At 39.7% G+C, this 20,799-nt stretch overlaps 1 protein-coding gene across 1 annotated transcript in view; it reads right to left on the reverse strand.

Annotated features, from left to right (window-relative positions):
* Positions 1 to 20,799, reverse strand: part of NEK11 (NIMA related kinase 11) — a 117,828-nt gene that overhangs the window by 93,660 nt on the left and 3,369 nt on the right. The window contains exon 2 of the mRNA XM_067470213.1: positions 20,378 to 20,637. Within this exon, the coding sequence (XP_067326314.1) occupies positions 20,378 to 20,547 (170 nt within the window). The 5' untranslated portion in view covers positions 20,548 to 20,637. The remainder of the gene's footprint in view (positions 1 to 20,377; positions 20,638 to 20,799) is intronic.

Consider the following 20,799-nt stretch of genomic DNA (forward strand, 5'->3'; position numbering starts at 1 on the left):
AAAATGAAATGGATACAATGTCCTGTTGGTCACTGGCGATCACTCGCATCTGAGTATGATTATCTTCCAAGTGATATGTCTTGGTGGTGGGTCCATAGGTGACTGTAGAGACCGATTCTTGACCTGCATGTTATTCCACAGTGAGGACATTGATTTCCAGGTGGAAGGCAGTCCTGGTCAGGGTTGGCTTGACATGCCTTCCTCTTGACACGTCTCTCCTTTTTGCCCTCCATTCATGCCTCTTCAAATTCCACAGCACTATTGGTCACAGTTGACCTCCAGTTAGAATGGCCAGGGCTTAAGGTTGGCTTTAAGCCCATCTTTTAATCTCTTTTCCTGTCCACTGACATTTTGTTTTCCATTATTAAGTTGGGAGTACAATAACTTTTTGGGAGGCAGTGATCAGGCATTTGGACAATCATTCCAGTTGGATTTCTTGAGCCTTTTTTGTCTACGAGATGTTCTTGAGTCCCCCACTTCTTCTTTAGACCTCAGCTTTTGCACTGGCGTAGATCTTTTTGTTAGTAGTGCAGTTGATGTCTCTCTGCCATATTTGCAAGGCTTTCTTTTTCTTATCAATTAACTGTTGTATCTCGTTATCATTTTCATCAAACCAGTCTTGAGGTTTCTTAGTTTGGTATCCAATGGTTTCTTCACAGGCTATGATGATGGAGGTCTTCAGTTTATTCCAATGTTCCTCAACATTTTCAGGGTGTTCTATGGGTAGATGATTCTTGAGTGTTGTTTGGAGAAGGGTCCATTTGCCGGACTCATAAAGGGCTTTGGTGTTATGCCTTATCTTTCTTCCTTGAAGTCTGCGTTTGGGGGTGATCTTGATGGATTGGATTAACCTGTAGTCTATCCAGCAGTCATCGCCACCTCTCCTGGCTCTTGTGAGAAGCACATCACAGTGGTCTCTGGCACATATAATTATATAGTCTAAGAGTGCCAATGCTTTGACAAGGGCTGCTTCCATGACATGTTAAACTTGTTTTTCTGGTGAAAGGGTGTGTTTGTGATGACAAGGTTGTGTTCTTCACATTTGGTGAGAAGCAGAATGCCATTCAGGTTGCTGTTTCCAAGGGCATCTTTTCCTATGGTCCCTGGCCACAGGTTGAAGTCTCATTCAACTCTCACATTAAAATCACCCAGGAGGATGATTTTGTCCCACCATCCAACAGGATGGTGTCCAGCTGACAGTAAAAAAAATTCCTTGATGTTTTCATCAGCATCTAGTATTGGTGCGTAGGCACTTATGATAGTTGTCTGTTGGTTTTTGGCAAGGCTAATTTGGAGGGTTGAGAGTTGTTTGTTAATGCCAATGGGTGCTTCAGTCAGATGCTTCACCAGGTTGCTTCTGGTATCAAAGCCAACTTCATTCGTCTTCAGGCAGTCCCTTTCAGAAGAAAGCTGCCCCTCTCTGGTTCTCCTGGAGTGCTGTCATGTCAATGTTAAAGCATCCCAGCTCCCTTGCAATAATAGCAATCCTGTGTTCATGGTGTTCATTGTGTTGCACAACAATGTCCACACGTTCCATGTTCCAAGTTGGTAACACATTATCCTAGACACCATAGTTTGATGACAGTGGTTTCCTGTAACCATCTGAATGTTTCAAGGTACTGGCAAAAAAAAAAGTGGGGGGGGGGGGTCCTACATATTTTAACTATTTTCTCCTGTATGAGCTATCTTGTTTTCAATTATAAATTGTAAATATCCTTAAGCATATTCCGTCAGATTAGTAAATTAGACATAGAGAGGATAGTGAAAACTTCACCACACTGTACTATCTTTCCTATAGAGCTAAACCTAAACTCAAGCCTGAGTACCTTTCTGGGGAAAATATTATGATCTGAACAGGAACATTTCAGAAATATTTTAAATACTTGCTATCAGCCACTAACAATTATTAATCTACATAAAGAAATGTGATTTTACTTCAGAAGTTCCCCTCCCCAGTGTATTTTTCAAGAGGTTGGAAGTTCTCCTTTGAGTTTAGGATAACTGAGCTTAGAAGACTGCTTAATGCAGAGGGACTGGAAGAAATTGACACTGAAATATATGAACAAGAATGACAGATAAAGATAAAAAGTATATTCACTCAACTGTATCCCTTAAGCCCATTTGTACTTTTTTGCCAATGATAATTATACATAGCTTGATTACCTTTTTAAAGCTCTCTTCCTCCTCCAAAGTGAAACTTAAATATTTATAGTTTAATTAAACTAAAGAAATTCTTGCAGCTTCCGAAAATTATTAGAAATACTGCGAACAAAGAATATTTACAGCAGTTATTGGAAGTCACACTTTACGTTACGTTACTGCCATCTACTGTTCAAAACTGTGTCGAGAATTAGTTCTGTCTCAATAAATGTCACTACTAATTTAATAGAAAACATACTTTTTCTTAGGGTTTCAGTGTCAGGGGCCAAAAAATGAGTTCATAGTGTCTTTTTGGAAGATTATGAGTGTAAATATCGTTTTGCAAAGGTCAGCAACAATTTGAAGACTACAAGCCTGCAAGCATCCTGAAGCTACTGAACCTAACACGGACTGCCTTAAAACAAGATATAAAATCACAGTTTCCAGCAAAACCGTTAGCTCTAACCAGAGTTACCCCTATACACATCTAGATTTAAATGGTAGATACTGGAATTACAGAAGGACAGGGTGAAGGAAAAGTACAATCTTTTAATATACTTATGATTTTCCAACCCTGCATTTAATATATGTATAAAAGTTTGGAATACATATTGAGCATTTCAACCCTACTTTGATAACATGTTTCTGCTGATTTATGTGCCCTGCCATCATGAAACACTTTTGGTTTCAATGCAACCATAACTTCTGAGTTTAAGTGCTTACAATACTTGCAACAAATACTCTGTTCCTACTAGTCTTTGGGAACCCTGCCAAAATTCAATCATTCAATAATGTTAAACATTACAAATGGGAAATCAATGCATTATATCAATATTAATACATAAATGTGTTCAGTCATTTGAGTTACTGCTAGCTAATTTATTTAAAAAAAACATGCAGACAATTTCATTCCCCTTAAAACACCTTGTTTATTAAGTATTCATAAGAAATAAAACGGTCATATCCAAACTTCCAGCATTCCTTATTGGCTATATTGATTAGAGTTGCTGTGAGATGTAATACAAACAAATATGGAAGGCCACATAATTCCCACACCTACATGACAGGATAGAAAAAAAATTGTTAATTTCAGCTACAGAAAATGCATCCACTACAAGTATTTGGATACAAGATCAGACAATGAATCAAAGGTGGAAAATCCTTAATCAAAAATGCTTCGAGTACCTTGGAACATTTTCCTGTACAACTCAATCACGGCATGTTGTCTGCCTTCTACTCTCTATCAGGAAATGTGATTTGCAAAGATCAGCTGTAGAGCACATGTCTTGTTCTTGTAATTAAATGAGGCATATGTCTGAGTCGATTTAAAATAAAGGAAATAAAGAAAAACATTTATTGCAAGGAAAGAGGTGTCAATTTAACTAGTTGTATCTTTAGGTTCAGCTCCAACCTTAGAAAATGTGTGTCTTGTAAAGAAATAGATGGGCAAAAAGTATCCCAGAAGAGAGGGGAAGGAAAGAACACGATAATGTGTGTGAAAAACAGAGAAAGAGGGGGGAAACAGAGAGGTGATATCAAGAGAGAAATGGAGAGGAAGGTTGAGGAAAGGTTTTCACTTACTAATCCATGTTTCTACAATCTAGAAAATATAAAGGATTATAAAGTAGTTCAGTGGGATTACCTCTGTGTAGATAGAAGAATGAAAGACTTTTAGACAAATGACTCTTTTGCTCCCAGACTAATAACTTCAACCTCGTCATTCACCTTAAAGACCTGGTTGTTAAAAGAGGCATTCGATGAATGACAGGAGTATGGAAATATGAAGTAGTTAAAGATAACCTCGGGATTGATGTAAGACCTAAATGTTTTATGTTGTCTTCGTGATTGTTGTTTATGGTTTTATAGTTTTAATGGTTTTCATCTATTGTTATATGTGGTTAATTTGATCTTCTCATCTCTTTGGCGATTCCTCATTGTCCAAGTATGATGGCTTTCCAAGTCCTTGGAAGATGCCTGTGTGTGAATTTTTTTAATGTGTGGAGATCGACACATAGTCTTCCAACCAGTGGTATGGTTAACACGATGACCATGGCTTCTCAATCTGTTGCAGCATTCTTCCACCCTCACAGCCGTTGTAACATGTACCATGTTTTCCTCCTCCTGATCTGCCATTGAGGTCAGATTGTGCTTAGTCTGGAACATTCCCTCTCCCCCCCCCCCCCTTGCCCCGGGAATGAATGACTCCAGTCGTTATGCCCGCAAGTTCATTGGAACTTGCAAGCCCCCTTGTCATGACAAGATGACAATCCATATGTGATGTTTATATCTGTAAGGCAGTGGTTCTCAACCTGGGGTCCCCAGATGTTTTTGGTCTACATCTTCCTGAAATCCCAGCCAGTTTACCAGCTGTTAGGATTTCTGGGAGTTGAAGGCTAAAAACATCTGGGGACCTCAGGTTGAGAACCACTGCTGTAAGGCATTGAATTTTGCCAAGGATTATGTTGTGAACCGCTTTGAGTCCCCCAGGGGTGAGAAAAGTGGTATATTTATTTTATTTTATTTATTTGTATTCACAATAAATAAATAAAATAAATATATAAAGAGTGTGACCCACTGAATGGGGGATGGACAGAAAGCACAATAGCAGGGAGAGAGAAGGGATTAAATCCAGTGTTCACCAAAACCAGATGTTAGCTCAGCAAGTTAACTGCCTAGCTATTTCCAAGCTATGATACATAAGAATGTATTGTTTTCATGAACATATGTTGTGTCCACTAGTTATATTAACAAACAATGAAAAACACTGGGAATGATAGAGTGGATATAATTTTGGCATTCCCTTCATACTGAAAGCAATGGTTTGCAGTAAAGCATTCTACCCTTTTATATTTCAGCAGTATTAAACATTGGAATTGTTTTGCAGACATACAAAGATTGTGAACTGAAATTTTTAAAAAATCAAAAGGCTCTCACATAATCTCACTTAAAGAGAACAATCCATTTTCAGGTCTCTTCAGGTCAAACTAGATACTATGGAGAAAAGTGTGTATTCTTCAGTCTGCTTATTTTCACTCCAAAAATGGGCTTTCCAGGAAGATAACTGCCTCTGTAAATACAAATTATGTCCTTGTTTACTTCCTGATGACCAATCACAAAATAAAGCAAGCTAATTTGCAAGATATGGGGGGTGAAAGAAGTTCATGTTAGGACAAACTGGATGTCTTTTACCACTTGAGGAAGCATTGCTTTTAAATGCTTGTAGCTTGCAAATGTCTAGTTTGACCCCAAAAGATAGTGCTGAAAGTATGAACCAGGTATAAAGAGCTTGGAAGTAATTAACCATAAAACAACTTCAATAAATATTTGACTTGAGTAGAAACAAAAAGAAAAAAAATGCTAGTGAGTATGGACAAGAAAAAACAGTCTTTTCCTACTGTTTCCTTGATTTCTTTGAAAGGCAAATCACCTCTTGAGTATTCCTTGCCTAGGAAAACCCAGTACAATTACAACTGGCCCTGCACATTTGCAGATTTCACTTTTGCAGATTTTAATATTTGTTGATTTGGTTAATACAACCAAATCTAGGGATCTCTAGGTCCTCCAGCATAACTATGGTGGTGGAAGTCACCTATACAGAACACTTCTCTAGGCATTTATAGCTTCTCCAGAATGACTGTATTTGATGTTGACCATACAGTCCTGTTGGAGGACCTGGAACAATGACCTACCAGTGGTCTGCAGGAACTAAAATATGGTCTGCAGCCTCACCGTTATTACACTGTTACAAACTGGTGCCGAGGCTTATTAATATGGTTTTCTGTAGGCAAGCAGATGGCGACTACTAGATGGCGACTACTGGATGGCATGTGTTCTATATCAGAAACTAGAGCTGTTGTGGTCTATCCAATGCAATTTTCTGAATCAGCACCTCAAATAACCAAACTGAATCTAAAGTTGACTAAAACTGATTTGTAACCCTTTTGGTACTAATGTTGGAGAGTGGTCCCTGGTCTCTTTGGCCGTTCTTATATAGGTTTCATCATATTTATGGGTCATATTAATCCCCAAAGGCTTGCTTAAATAGCCAGGTCTTAAGGTTTTTCCTGAAGTTTAAAAGTGAGGGGGCTGTTCTGATGTCACTGGGGAGGGAGTTCCACAGCCTTGGGCCATCACTGAGAAGGCCCTGTCTCATGCCCTGAGGGACCATGAACCAGCACTTGGAGGACCCCTACTATAGAAGCATAGCCTTGAATCTGGGATCAGACACAAGCAAGAAACTTGGGAGTTTTCCTAATTGCTCAAAAACATCAACTTGAGAGCTGAAAGGCCCTGTTACTCTTATTAGTCATAGTAGGTAATCATTATAGACAGGTAAGGAAAAAGTTGGGTTTTGAAGTTCCTAAAACATGTTTGATAACCATTATGTGTGTGGGAAAGGTCATGCATTTTTGCAGTGGATTTACCTTCTTCATTACAATGAAATTATAAGAAACTTTACCACTGTATTAATGCCTTGTTAGGTGAAATTTATAAAAGTGACAATGAAGCCAAAGAACTGGTTTGTGACATATGTGGTGGACTTTTTCTATAATTAAAATAGTTTGGACAGACTGATTTTCTATAACAGCCTTTGGTCCTGTTCACATCTGCTTTAGAGTGAACCCAAATGGTCTACATCAGTGGTCGGAACCTGTGGGTCCCCAGATGTTTTGGCCTTCAACTCCCAGAAATCCTAACAGCTGATCAACTGGCTGGAATTTCTGGGAATTGTAGGCCAAAACACCTGAGGACCCACAGGTTGAAAACCACTGGTCTACATTATAGATGTGTAACTTCATTTTCCCACACTACAAGAATGACCAACAAAAAGACAAAAACTAGAGAAAATGCAGAAAATAACCTGAATTTAACAGACCAAGATACTACAGTGTTCTCTCACTGTTTCGGATTTCACTTACCGCGGACTCACTATTTTGCGGGGTTTTCCCTCTCGCCAGTCATGGAGTCTGGAGTTCCCAGAAGCCCCCTGGTAGGGCCTACAGATCCTAGGCTGTGCCAAGGCCTCTAGCAGGGCCTCTCATCCCTCCTAGCCCTGCCAGGGCCTCAACCGAGGGGCTTCTGCCCCCCTCCAACCCCTTGAGGGCTGAGCCAGTGGCCACTTCAGGCCTGCCTTGCGTTTTTCGGCTGCCGCCTTTCACCCCGTGCCCTCTTCTTGCTTCCCACATCTGAAGTGAGTGAGACAGACAGAGGGGGGGGGGGTTGAGAGTAGTGGGTGTCCCTTTTTCGTGGTTTTTCGCTTATCATGGGAGTTCCTGGAACAGAACCCCGCAATAAGTGAGGGAACACTGTACATTCAATCTATGAGTATTTATCCTTTTAAATCAAATTTTATTAAAGATATATTCAACCTTTATATAAATACACATTTAATCTTTAATCCAGACATTATCTGCATTTTTCTTATTAGCAGAGAATTCGTATTTCATGTATTTATACCAAACAGTGGTGGTGCTTCTTCACCACACTGCCGCCTGTCTTTGCAAAACAAACCAGCAAACAGAAAGAGGGACATAAGGCATTCTCTGTTATGTTAACTCTGAAGACACATGGTGTGTCAGGTTCTAATGTACTAAGTCACAGGGTAATATCTAGTCGATGGCTACCCATTGACAGAAGATATTCATTACTCAAATGGGAACGTGGATATTTTTTGCATCCCCCCCCCCCCAAAAAAAAACACACCTTTATAGCTCCCTAAACATCCCTTCTCATAAACTGGTTCATTATGGTTAGGAGACCCTTTGGAATAAAGGGAAAATGGCACACAGAGATGCAGTGAAGAGAAGGAATAATCCAAATTCACCTTTCTCCATTCCACAGACAGACGCATTTTATCAATAATGAGATGCCAAATGGTTAACAGCCAGTGATAGCAAATTGCACCACCTCAAATATGAAATATATGAATTGTTTAAGAGTCACCTTGATCATAATTATCCTTGGGTAGTTTCAGTCCATTTTGTCTCAGTGTCAGTTATGATAAAAACAACCTTGCATAACTTCATACTCCTCCCACCCCACCCCAAAAGCCCTCTGACTCCAGAAATATAGGAAATCTTCAAGAGAACAACACATTTTGAGACCAGGAAGAAATGTATATCTAATGGGCTCACTTGCTCAACACCTAGCAGGTGTGCCACACAGACACTATGACCTGAAAAGGGCTTTCACTCTCCCAGTTCCTCCCCTGCTTTGTCTTTCTCTCTTTCTACATTATATATAATTTTATTTTCAGACCTCAGAGATGCTGAAAAAAAGGCAACCCAGCATGACTAGATGAACAAATGCAGGGGGACCAGCAGGAAGCCATTTGTTATTGTATTAATCGATTCAGTTTCAGCCTAATGTCCTCTTTGGAATACCTTCATAGAAACAAACAGGCTGCAAACGCGGGGATTTAGCTACGCAGCAATCCGCTGATTGTCTCTTGGATATTCATAAGTTACAGAGTTCCTTCCACCTTTTAGATTTCATTTTGGTTGTAATAAGGAGGCATAAATAATTGAGAGACATGCAATAAATTATTCAGCTAAGTGCACAGTTTCCAAGGAATCCTAGCATGAGTCGGGATTAATGGTATAATGCAAGTCAGACGCAGAAGTTGTGCTGACACCCCACCACTACCACATGCGGGAACGGGGCTGGGTGCTTGGCGCTTCTCAGCGTGTGCCTTCCACCAAGGGGACACATTAACACCTTTTGAATATTGATGGAGCAGAAGTCCCTAAAGCCTGCTGTGTACTTCTGTTGTTTGGTCGTGCACGCCTATACAATGGTAAGACTTAACTCAAAGCGTCTCTTTATGCAACTCATTGGTACTTTTTTTCTCCAGAAATGACTGCAGTTCTTTCACAGTCCATAATATGTGGATACTTAACCACTAACACTAATAAATAATACAGATAGGAATTAATTGGAGAAATGGCCTTTAAGGGAAGGGAAGGGGTGAAGGACTTCCAAGAGTTATAGGCAACTGGGACAAGAGAAGTTCATACTGAAAAAAACAGTTTTGGTTTCAAAGGCAAACAATAATTCTCTATCAATGGAGTGAGCGCCTGTCCTTGTTTGCCCTGGATGAACTAGTAACAAATCATGGATAGCAGAGGCTGGAAAATTACCAGGACAGTTCTAACATTTACAGAGTTATTTATTCCTGGGTAGGGGGATTATTCACCCATTAGTTTTCCAGACTAGCTCTGACTTTTTCTGTTTCAGCCTTCCTTTTTCCTCTTTTCACTGGCTTTCATACTTTTTCACTAATCAATACTGATGTTATACTGTGTAGGTTTGGTTAATTATATGGTTACAACACATACCTAAACAATGAAAAAGAAGCCTTTTTAAAAGAAAGGATGCAATTCACATCAACAAATGTCAATAGTATGTTTTTAAAATGCACTACTCTCAACTCAATGAGTTGTTTTTATTTCATGACCTGAAATTATAGAACTTCAAAATTATGTGACAAAGCTTCTTACATTTGTTAATTGGAGTTGGATAGGTTCAGTTCGGAAGAGCCTAAAAGCCGTAAAAAAAACTTCTGACTTTGGGCTTCCGAAGCAGTTTTGAACCATGCAGGAAAGGTGGGAGGAGCAAATCCGAATTTGAACCTCTTACCTTTTTTTTTTGGTAAATATTCCATAATGTTCAGATGTCTCCCAAGGTTATTTTAATTTTCACAACCATTAAACAACCTTGGTAAAGCCTAAACAGTTTTAAAATCTCATTGTTTCCCTTCCCCGGTGATGCAAAGAGGGATGAGGTGGGCATGGCTAAGTACAGCCATTAGTTTGTGATGGCCAGGCCCCCAATTGCAAAAGTCCCTGCTGTTAAACTATATTTCCCACACTGCTTTGCTGCTTATTAGTCAAAATGGCTAAAGGACCCCTCCCCTATAGCTGTCTGTAGCAGGCTTCGTCTAAATATAAAATAAACTGAATCTACAAAGGTGTCTAAAGAGAAGGGAGCAAAGCAATAGGCAACCCTAACCTTTTCTTTTTCTCTCATCCCTGCAATAACGATACATGTGTCCACTACAAAAGGGGAGCCTCCACGACTCTCCACACCTTCCTTTTCGGCAAAACGTGTGCCTTGGCTCCCCATGTCCTGCGTCTCACTGTTGCCATCATTTGCCACCATTTGCCATGATTATTCCTTTTTGCCATTTTTCCCTGGCAGAGATTGAACTCGTGGTTGTTACATTTCACTTCCCAGTGGGAAGCCAGTACTTCTTTTTCCTGTAGTGGGGCATTCCAGCCCCAATTCTCCCAAAACTTGAAGACATTCCTTCCTTTAGAGTCCCCTAGGATTGATGCGCTGGGGAGTCTGGCTGGGTCAGTATATAAAAACTTTTTATAAAAACTTGGAAAATTCATGGATAAGTCAAAAGTTATGAAATCTGATGAGCTAACGGTGGTCCATGTATTCTAACACTGTAGCAAGTTTCATCACGCTTGGTCTAAAAATGCAGGAGGGAGAATCCCCTGAAGTTTCCCCAGTGCCAGTGCTGTTTTTTTTTCCTACTGCACATGCATGTTTGCCATTAATGAAGCAATTCCGAAGATTCAGAAGTTTCAGAAAGTTTTGATTTTTTTTAAAAAGGAAGTGACTTTAGAATCAAATCACCAGTGCCCCCTACATCCGAAACGGGTTTAGAACCATTTTAGATCAACCAAGCCACTTGTTTATATATGAATTATGTATAGATTTCATGTATGAATTATATCCTGTCAGATTTCTTGTAGTATTTTATTTGCACAATAATAGCAACTGAGGGCAGTCTTGATTATGACAACAGACTTCTACAAGTCATATCTACACTGCTGGCTTTCAATGGTTTGTTTTTGTTATCACACAAGGAATCTGGAGGACTGTTGTTTAGTGAGCACACTAGTTCAGGAACTTTAGATCCCTTGGTGAACTGTCACTGTACACAGAAAATTAGTTTAGCTTTGGAGTCATATAGGCTCTCAGTTAATATTTTATTTAAAGACCACTTTTCCTCCATGAAGCTCAAGGTGGCATACAGGGGTCTCCATTTCCATTTTATCTTTTGAGGTCAGAAAAAAGGTGATGAGCAAGTGAGAATGAAACTTGTGTTGTCCTTATTCAACTCTCCAACATATATTGTGCTGACTTTTCAGATCTGTTTGGCTGCCTTATTTGTGAGCGACATAGCAAGCTCTCCTTTCCACATCTCCTATATTTAAGACTATGTACACTTGCATGCATGCTCATACAATATGTATTGGTGCATGAGAGAAATTAGTGCAGCAAAGCATTCTGTATACATCTCACAATTCTGTTTCTGAGCATCACTGTTTCAAATGTTTTTAACAAAAATGCAGGTTGACAGATTTCTTCTCCAAACCCTGAAAGTTACTATCTTTGCCCCTTTCTTCTTCTTAATCCCTGACTAGCTTGGGCCTCAAGACGATCCTAATGTGGACCAGTGCATGTGTTGTTCTGTGGGTTCATTGTGATACACATGGCTAGGCTATCAAAACTGAAAAGAAACAATCAAGAACACAGATTTTAAAAATGGGGAAAGTCAGTAGAGGTTTATTAAGATACATCTAGATCACATATTAACCTCTGAAATATTCAATGATTTGCAGCTCCACAGAACCATTTTCAGTTTCCCCCACCGGTTGACTATCATGTCTCTATTACAGCTCACTACCACATATTTCTCCACCTGCTTTCCATCGCAGACAAGCCTCATTTTTGTATCACTGCCCACCCTAAGTATTTCCTGAGTTGTTATGAGCTGGCACTAACCAGGTTTGCCCAGCTCCTCCCTTCACAACAAGTATCTAGATTCAAAATAAAGCAGCAACTTGAAGAATCAGAGAACAGCAGATCTGGACTTCAAATAGTCAGGATGGAGAAATTCATTGTTCCGCCAGTAATGCCTAGTCCCTCTGAGATGGCCGATACAAGCAAAATAAAATATGCAGAACAGTCACATTGCTGTCAATTTGCATAATTCATTACGGTAGCACTATTTAGTGCCATCTGAAAGCTGCTCTACACATCACATTTAATACATACATGGATGGGGTTGGGTAAATTCAGCATTTCTAAACACCAGAAAATTTGAATGGTACAGAAAATATGTGAAAATGAGCACTAGAATACCACGGATGAAAAAACATTGGCCTGGATGCTTGCATAGTGTTTGCAAGCATCCAGGCCAGTGCCACATGGGATTCATTCGGCAAATCTTGGAGAGCCACCACAAATCAATATTTAATGTGTAAAAACAAACGCTTTGAATATCCTTGAGGAGAGAAAAAGTGGGGTATAAACAAACATCATAACAAGAAACAAACAAACAAGTACATGTTTTGAGCCTGGAGACTGTAGTTCTTATTATACCACACTGTTATGCTGGGATATACTATTCCAAAACCAGAATATCAAGGCAGATAATCCACAATATCTGCTTTGAACTGAGTTATCTGAGTCCACACTGCCATATAATTTATATATTATTTATTTATTATTTATTTGCTGGATTTGTATACCATATTTCTCAACCCCAAAGGTGACTCAGGGCAGTTCACAGTGTTGGCAACAATTCAATGCCATTGATTAAAAAAAACAGTATAAAACATCAAAATTGAACCTCCCCTAATAAAACATTAAACATTATTGAACACATCACATAAAATAACATCACATATCACACAAAGACATAGCTGTTGTCCGTAAACAGTCCTGGGTCATTGCACTTTAACTTTAAATATTCCTATGATGCGTCAAACACTTGGTTCCACAGCCAGGTCTTTAGCTGTCTCCTAAAGGTCAGGAGGGAGGGGAATGACCTGATCTCAGGAGGAAGTTCCACAGCCATGGAGCCACCACTGAGAAGGCCCTGTCCCTCGTTCCCATCAATTGCACCTGTGAGGCCAGTGGGGCCAAAAGCAGGACCTCCCCGGAAGATCTTAATCTATGAACTGGTTCATAGAGAAAGATACGTTCAGACAGGTAAGTTGGGCCAAAGCCATTTAAGGCTTCATAGGCTAAAGCAAGTACTTTGAATTGTGCTCGGTAGCTAATAGGCAGCCAATGGAGTTGCTGCAGCAAGGGGGTTGTATGCTTCCTGTGAGACGCCCCAGTAAAAAACAGGGCTGCAGCGTGTTGGACTATTTGCAGCTTCTGAACAGTCTTCAAAGGCAACCTGATGAAGAGCACATTGCAGTAGTCTAAACGGGATGTACCAAGAGTGTGGACTACCGTGGCCAAGTCAGACTTCCCAAGGTACAGGCGCAGTTGGTGCACAAGTCTTCGTTATGTGAACGCCTCCCTGGTCACTGCTGACACCTGGGATGCCAGGCTAAGCAATGAGTCCAGGAGGATTCCCAAACTGTGAACCTGCACCTTCAGGGGAGTGTAACCCCATCCAGCACAGGCTGTAACCCTATACACTGTTCAGCCTTGCGACCGACCAGGAGTACCTGTGTCTTGTTTGGATTCAACTTCAATTGTTCGCCCTCATCCAGCTTGACACAGCCGCCAGGCACCGGTTCAGGATGTGAACAGCTTCCTTAGTAGCGGGTGAGTAGTAGAGTTGGACATCATCTGCTTACAGATGACACTAAACTCCAACTCCAGATGATCTCACACTATAGCTTCATGTAGATGTTAAAGAACATGGCAGACAGTACTGAACCCTGTGGGATTCCACAGAACAATGGCTGTGGAGCCGAGCAGCTGTCTCCCAACTACACCTTCTAGGAACAATCCTCAAGGAAGGACTGGAACCACTGCACCACAGTACCCACAAGGCCCATTCCTGTGAGACGACCCAGAAGGAATCGCCTTCGGACTGATATGGGCGGCATACAAATGTTGTAAATAAATAGATAAATAAAATAAGGATGCCATGGTCTACAGTATCGAAGGCCATTGAAAGGTCCAGGGGAACCAACAGGGACACATACACCCTGTCGTGCTCTCTACAGAGATCGTCCATTAAGGAGACCAAGGCTGTTTCAGTTCTATGAGCCGGTCTGAAGCCACACTGTGCCAAATCTAGATAATCTGTGTCTTCCAAGAACCCTTGCAGCTGCAAAGCAACCACACGTTCCACAACTTTGCACAAGCAGAGGGGGCTGGACACTGGCCAAAAGTTATTCAAATTAGTGGGGTCCAGTGATGGGTTTTTCAACAGTGGTTTGATCGCAGCTTGTTTTAAGTTCGCTGGAATTTAGTCTTCCCAAAGGGAGGCATTAACTACCATTTTTACCAATTCAGCCAAATTCCCTCTGGACTCCTTTATCAGCCAAGAAGGGCAGGGGTCTAGAATGCATGTGGTCGCTCTTGCCTCTCCAAGGATCTTGTCCACATCCTCGGGTTGAACAAATTGAAATGAATCCATTAAAACCAGACAAGCAGATGCTCTTGATACATCCTCAGAGACTGCAGAAACAGTGACATCAAGGTTGGAGCAAATAAAAACAACTTTATCTGAGAAAATATAATCCAGTTCAATGTGGATTTTATACAGTTGTGTGGAAGGGTCCTTATTTATAATGTTCCATTAATACACTTTCAGCATATGTAATAATATATATTTAAAATATATTATTACAGCATCACATCATTACGATACACCCATCATTAGCCAAATTTCTCATTGCAAGTGGTGGCAAATGCTGAGAAACAGACCACAGTATCACCTGATACTTTCCTCCTGGGAAAAACAAATGTATTTCTCATGCTAATGAGTTGTCTCAGATTGTCCTGTTCGAAAACCACTTCATTTTATAAAAGAGGATAATGCTATTACAGGAAAGTCATCTCATTATTAAACAATTATCTTTTTTAAAATAAAGGTAATTTTTATAAAGTAACACCATGGTAGCACCACTATAGTGTGTTGAATCACAGGAAAACTGTGGAGAAATCTTTGGAAACCATCTCCATGGAATAAAGGCATCTGAACATTGACTTTAAATGTTTATGAGGTCTAGACTGCAGCATTATTTCACTATGACAACAAATCATCATTTATATATATAATAAAAATGGAAAGTACTTGAAAAGAATTTCAAGAATATAGACCACAGAAAACGCTATTATCTTTGGAAGTTCAGTCATTCCTCACCAAGCACCTGAAGTAATCTGAGATCTCTCTGCTGAAGATTTTCCTGGGAATCTAAAAGGGAGGGACCACCAGTCACAACCACACTTCACATTCTAATTGATTATTCTTGCAATGAGGTGGAATGAGACATTCACATTCTAAAAACTCTAAAATCAGGACAGTAAATAAAAAAGGGGGAATTCCAGACAAGAATCAATCACGACCAGCTAATACCACCCAACAAAGGATCCTCCAGGCAGCAACCAGCTGTGCTTTGAAGCTACATGGCCATTAAATGCTAATCAAGGTGGCCAATTGCAACATTCACACTTGCCTCAAGCAGACAAGAATTCTTTCTCCCACCCTGGACATCCCCCATATATATCAATCTCACTTGCCTAGTTTCCAACTGACCTCAAAGCCTCTGAGGATGCCTGCCATAGATATGGGTGAAACGTCAGGAGAGAATGCTTCTGGAACATGGCATACAGCCTGGAAAACTCACAGCAACCCAGTGATTCTGGCCATGAAAGCCTTCGACAACACTTAGCACCAGGACAATCATGATATCATGACCAAGTGACATCATATGATAAGGATTTTCATACAGCATATATAATTCTGTCCATCCTGGTCAGATAGCAAAAATTCAGACTTCAATAATGAGTTTTAGGCAGAGACTTTTAATTATTATTCCAAAATTATTAAATAGAATAAAGAACATTTAAAGCATCCCCAAAAGTTGTTCATTGTTCCCTTCCCTTTTCATATTGGCTGCTTCCCCACGTTACTTGCAATTTTAGGAGTCTTGTATCAGGTTTTGTTACTAAATTATAACAGTTGATAGCATAAGGAAAAGAGGAAGACTGAACTACAGACAGATTGACTCAGTCAATAAAACCACAGTGTTTGCAAGACTGAACAGTACTGTTAACAGTGCTATCATACGCTGAAGTTGAATTGAAGAAACATTGCAATTTGTTAAACAGTAAATGTCAGAAATCCTTACTGATCAACTGCAAATCATCCAAAAGGTAAGGGACAGTTCTTTTATGCTGTTTTGGACAACACACAATGTCACTACTGCAATTCTTTATTGGCACAAGGAAACAAAATAGTAACAGAGTTTCTGATGGCAGTGAAGATAACAGACTATTTCCAAGCAGAAGATAGTATATTTCATACAGAAGGGATTTCAACTGGAGTGACCTCTCTAAATGGTAATAGCTATGAATTACAGAAGCCCACAGCAGTTTTAAATTCATCTCAGTACTGGTTTAAAACTAGGTCTGCTAGCTATTAAACTAGATATTGGGTTGTTGTAGGGATTTTTGGACTATATGGCCATGTTCTAGAGGCATTCTCTCCTGACGTTTCACTTGCATCTATGGCAAGCATCCCCCTCACTACCTCTGAGGATGCTTTCCATAGATGCAGGTGAAACATCAGGAGAGAATGCCTCTAGAATATGGCCATATAGCCCGAAAAAACCTACAACAACCCAGTGATTCCGGCCATGAAAGCCTTCGACAATAAACTGGATATTGTTTTTTAAAAAGAGGGATTCAATATTATGTGCATATTTTCATGAGCATAATGTATATTCATGTAGGAAGTTCTCTCTTTGCGCCTTTTGCCAAAATTACAGCTATCTTTCTGTTTCACATGACTTAATTTCCCCCCTATGACACATAAGTGTTCTAGTAAAAGTGCACAACTGTGGCTAAATGGTATTTCAGGGGAAAGCTCTTGAGAGAGCTCAGGAAAAAAAAACTTCCTGCATTCTTATATGAATTATACAATGGCTCCCTCAAGTGGGGCAATGTTAAACTGCAGGGTTTGATAAGCAAAAAAAGGAACACAAAGTAACAGAGACATCATTGATATGTTGTCTTTATAAGCACAATTTCTGTGCATGATTCACTCAGCATTGCTCTGATATGTTTCTTCAGCAATCCATTTGAATTTACAAAAGAGAACCAAAATATCTGCCAGATATATGGCTAACATTCTGTAATGTCACAGAAGAGCCACTGTGGCTCCTTCTACACTGTCATATACAATCCAGATTACCTGTTTTGAACTGGATTATATGGTAGTGTAAATTCATATAATCCAGTTCAAGGTAGATAATGTGGATTATCTGCTTTGATAATCTGGATTACATGCCAATGTAGAGAGAGTCTGTGTGTATTCACCTCCATCTTAATTAAATGAAAGGAAGTCCTTGCATACCTCTTCAAGTGAAAAAATAGGCATATAAATCATCATCATCACCACCACTACCATCATCAGTGTAAACTGAGCAAATGTTTACTTAATTGCCATTTTCCAGCCAGCTAATCTAAGAGGATACCTTTGCTTAGGTTCATCAAAACCCCTGCCAGGAAAATGTCCCAGTCGTGAAATGTTTCTGTGTATCTAGCAGATCAGCAAGTTTTACCACTAACACATGCAAACTCAGTTAAGTTTGACAATTATCTTTTGATTTGATAATTCCCTTGGGTATACTACTTTGAATAGCTAAGTGGATGTAGCAGTAATAAAGGAAGAACAAACTTCTATGGATCCAAAACAAACTTAGCTGTATCAACTCTGGGCAACCCAGAGACTGATTGGTCTTCACAAGATGAGTCCACAGCAGACACTCTGCTGGCTGTTGTATTGGATCACATGTCGTACACTTCCCAGGTGTCTAGGACTGTGTGATGCATCGGCGAATAATGCGTGCAGATCCCAGTAAGGTGGTCTTCTGCAGCTGGCAGATGGTAATATTGTCAGCGCCGATTGTGTTGAAGTGCAGGCCAAGGTCTTTAGGCACTTCACTATTATTATTATTATTATTATTATTATTATTATTATTATTATTTTGACATGTTTTTTCAGCTCTGCTCTGGCCCCCAACCTGCATCTTTGGTTAGAACTTATTCCCTTGTGCTTCCTGCTGAATTTTCTTCTCCTGTCTTCTTACCCAATAATCCAGAGAGAAATGGGAGTTAGACTTACTGTGAAGATTCATTCTAGGTTGGAAGGAAGAGTAATTCACCATGATTGGGTTCATCCCTGTGTACCTACGTGGGTTGGCATGCATGGATGAACCCAATCATGGTGGATTCTTTCTCTAATATTTTGGGAATGCTTTATCAAACCTGGTAAACTGCCACTATGTCTCAGAAAATCCAACATTATTGTGAAGCACAGTGTGTTTTTTAACGTTAAGAATCTGTTAGCCCTGAATTTACAGCTCTGGGCCCAAAAGTAGTCATGAAGCAAAGTTGAGATATTAGAATTTTGGCTAAACAAACTCAAGTGAATATACAATATTTTAATAAACCAGAAATTAGCCCTTTTGTAAGGTTCCCTGCTAAAATCTTTTAAATCAAAATAGTGGTAGCTCCGGGGTTTCTAAGAACAGCTTCGTATTTGATATATTGCTGAAGGCTTTCATGAGGTTGTTGTGTGGTTTATGGACATGCGTTCTTTCTCCCACCCTGGACATTCCACAGGTATATATGTTCCACTTGCTTTATAACCATCAGATCCTCTGAAGATACCAACCACAGATGCAGGCAAAACATCAGGGAAAAAATGCTGCTAGAACATGGCCATACAGCCCAGAAACCACACAACACCCCAGCTTAGTATTTGAGTGATCTCCCCATTATAATCATATTGTTGTAGTAGTTATCACTAAGAATCAAACATTTAGATCTATCAAAACCAAAGCTTACAAAGCCATATTCTTGGGAGGCTTCTGGATATTTAGCAGAAATATGTTTAAAGAGCTTGAACGTAAAGCCCCATTTAAAAAGAGGAATTTGAATGTATTTCAAAAAAAATTGCACATTGGTTTATTACATGTATCATCTCAATATCTTGCTTTAGGTGAACCTTGCCTAAATACACTAAAAGCACCAGATCCTGTCTGATCTTAGAAAGAGTGTAAAAACTAATTTGTCAGAAACCAAGTTGACTGTAGCAATGTTTCTACATCCACGTTTACACACCCAATTTCAAAATATGCATTCTCAATTTCATTTAAAAAAACTATTGCATATTTTGGTTGTATGGGCAGCATACTTTTTGAAAGGACTCCACCAGCCCGCATTTCTTATTCCATTGTGCACATGAAAAGTGAGGGCATGAGGAGATGCCAGCAAAGATGAATGAAAAAGAAACCAACAAAAAGCTTAATGTCAATTTATCTGGGCTTCATTTCTGATGCAGACATGTATATGTAGACATGTCTACTCAGAAATAAGTCCCAGATAAATAGATTGTAAATGATCTAGTATTTTAAATACATTTTAGATCTCTAAGCCCCTTACATAGTAAAAACACTGCTTAGCCGGTATTGCACCACCTGACATCCGCCGGGAAGTAGCAGCCAATAGTGAAAGGACCAAGACAGAGACATCTCCAGCTCATCCCTTGTTTGGGCATCAGCCAGCACGCCAACGACTTAAATCAAGAAATAGTTTTCTAAGATCTACAGAGACACTCGCTGAAACACCTCAGCAAGCGAGAGTCCAAAAGTGGCAGGCTCAAACCCAGAGCCTCAATCAATGGCTGATACCCAATGAGAGACTCCCCCCTGGGTACACAGAAAACTGGGCAACTTGGAAGGCGCTGAACAGACTACGCTCTGGCACCACTAGATGCAGAGCCAACCTTAAGAAATGGGGCTACAAAGTGGAATCCACAACATGCGAGTGTGGAGAAGAGCAAACTACAGACCACCTGCTGAAATGCAACCTGAGCCCTGCTACATGCACAATGGAGGACCTTCTTGCGGCAACACCAGAAGCACTCCAAGTGGCAAGATACTGGTCAAAGGACATTTAATCAACTACCAAGCTTGCAAACTCTGTGTCTTTTGTATGTTTGTTTGTTTGTTCTGTCAAAAATGTAATACAACTGTTCAGTTGCCTGACACGATAAATAAATAAATAAATAAATAAATAAATAAATAAATAAATAGTAAAAACAGACCAAAAAATGCATGGAAACAATTTTTACTTCTTTATGTTTCACCATTTACATTTGAAGACAGCAATATTTCAAAAACAACAAATCAGACAGGTAAACTGTGTAATCAGTTAGTTCATACTACACGGCACTTACGATTCTTCTTCTCCTCCTTTGGCTTTCTTATCAGAAACCAAATAGACAGTTCCAAAGCTTCCACATCCAAGTTTTTGCTGAATAGTGTATCGTCCTGCAATCAATGCCTTTGGGCCAGCAGAAATAGATGTTAGAGAAGTACCAGGCTTAACTTCTTGGAATCTCAGCATGGCGTCATACAGAAAAATTAACTTGGTATTTATCTTGAATCTGAAGAATTAAGGACTCTTCTGTAGTGAAGCAACATTGAAAACTGTCATCTGTAAGTGAAGTACAAAAAACATAACTTTTATCTTTTAATTTGCTGTAATGTTATTTACTCTATGATTGTTTTAAACTAAGCTCTGCTATGAGACTATAGTAAAAACCTCCATGATTTCATGGGCAAAAGATTTAGGGAGCAATATAGATCTGGATAAATG

The sequence above is a fragment of the Anolis sagrei genome, chromosome 6 (genome assembly GCF_037176765.1).
Source record: "Anolis sagrei isolate rAnoSag1 chromosome 6, rAnoSag1.mat, whole genome shotgun sequence".
Lineage (NCBI taxonomy): Eukaryota > Metazoa > Chordata > Lepidosauria > Squamata > Dactyloidae > Anolis > Anolis sagrei.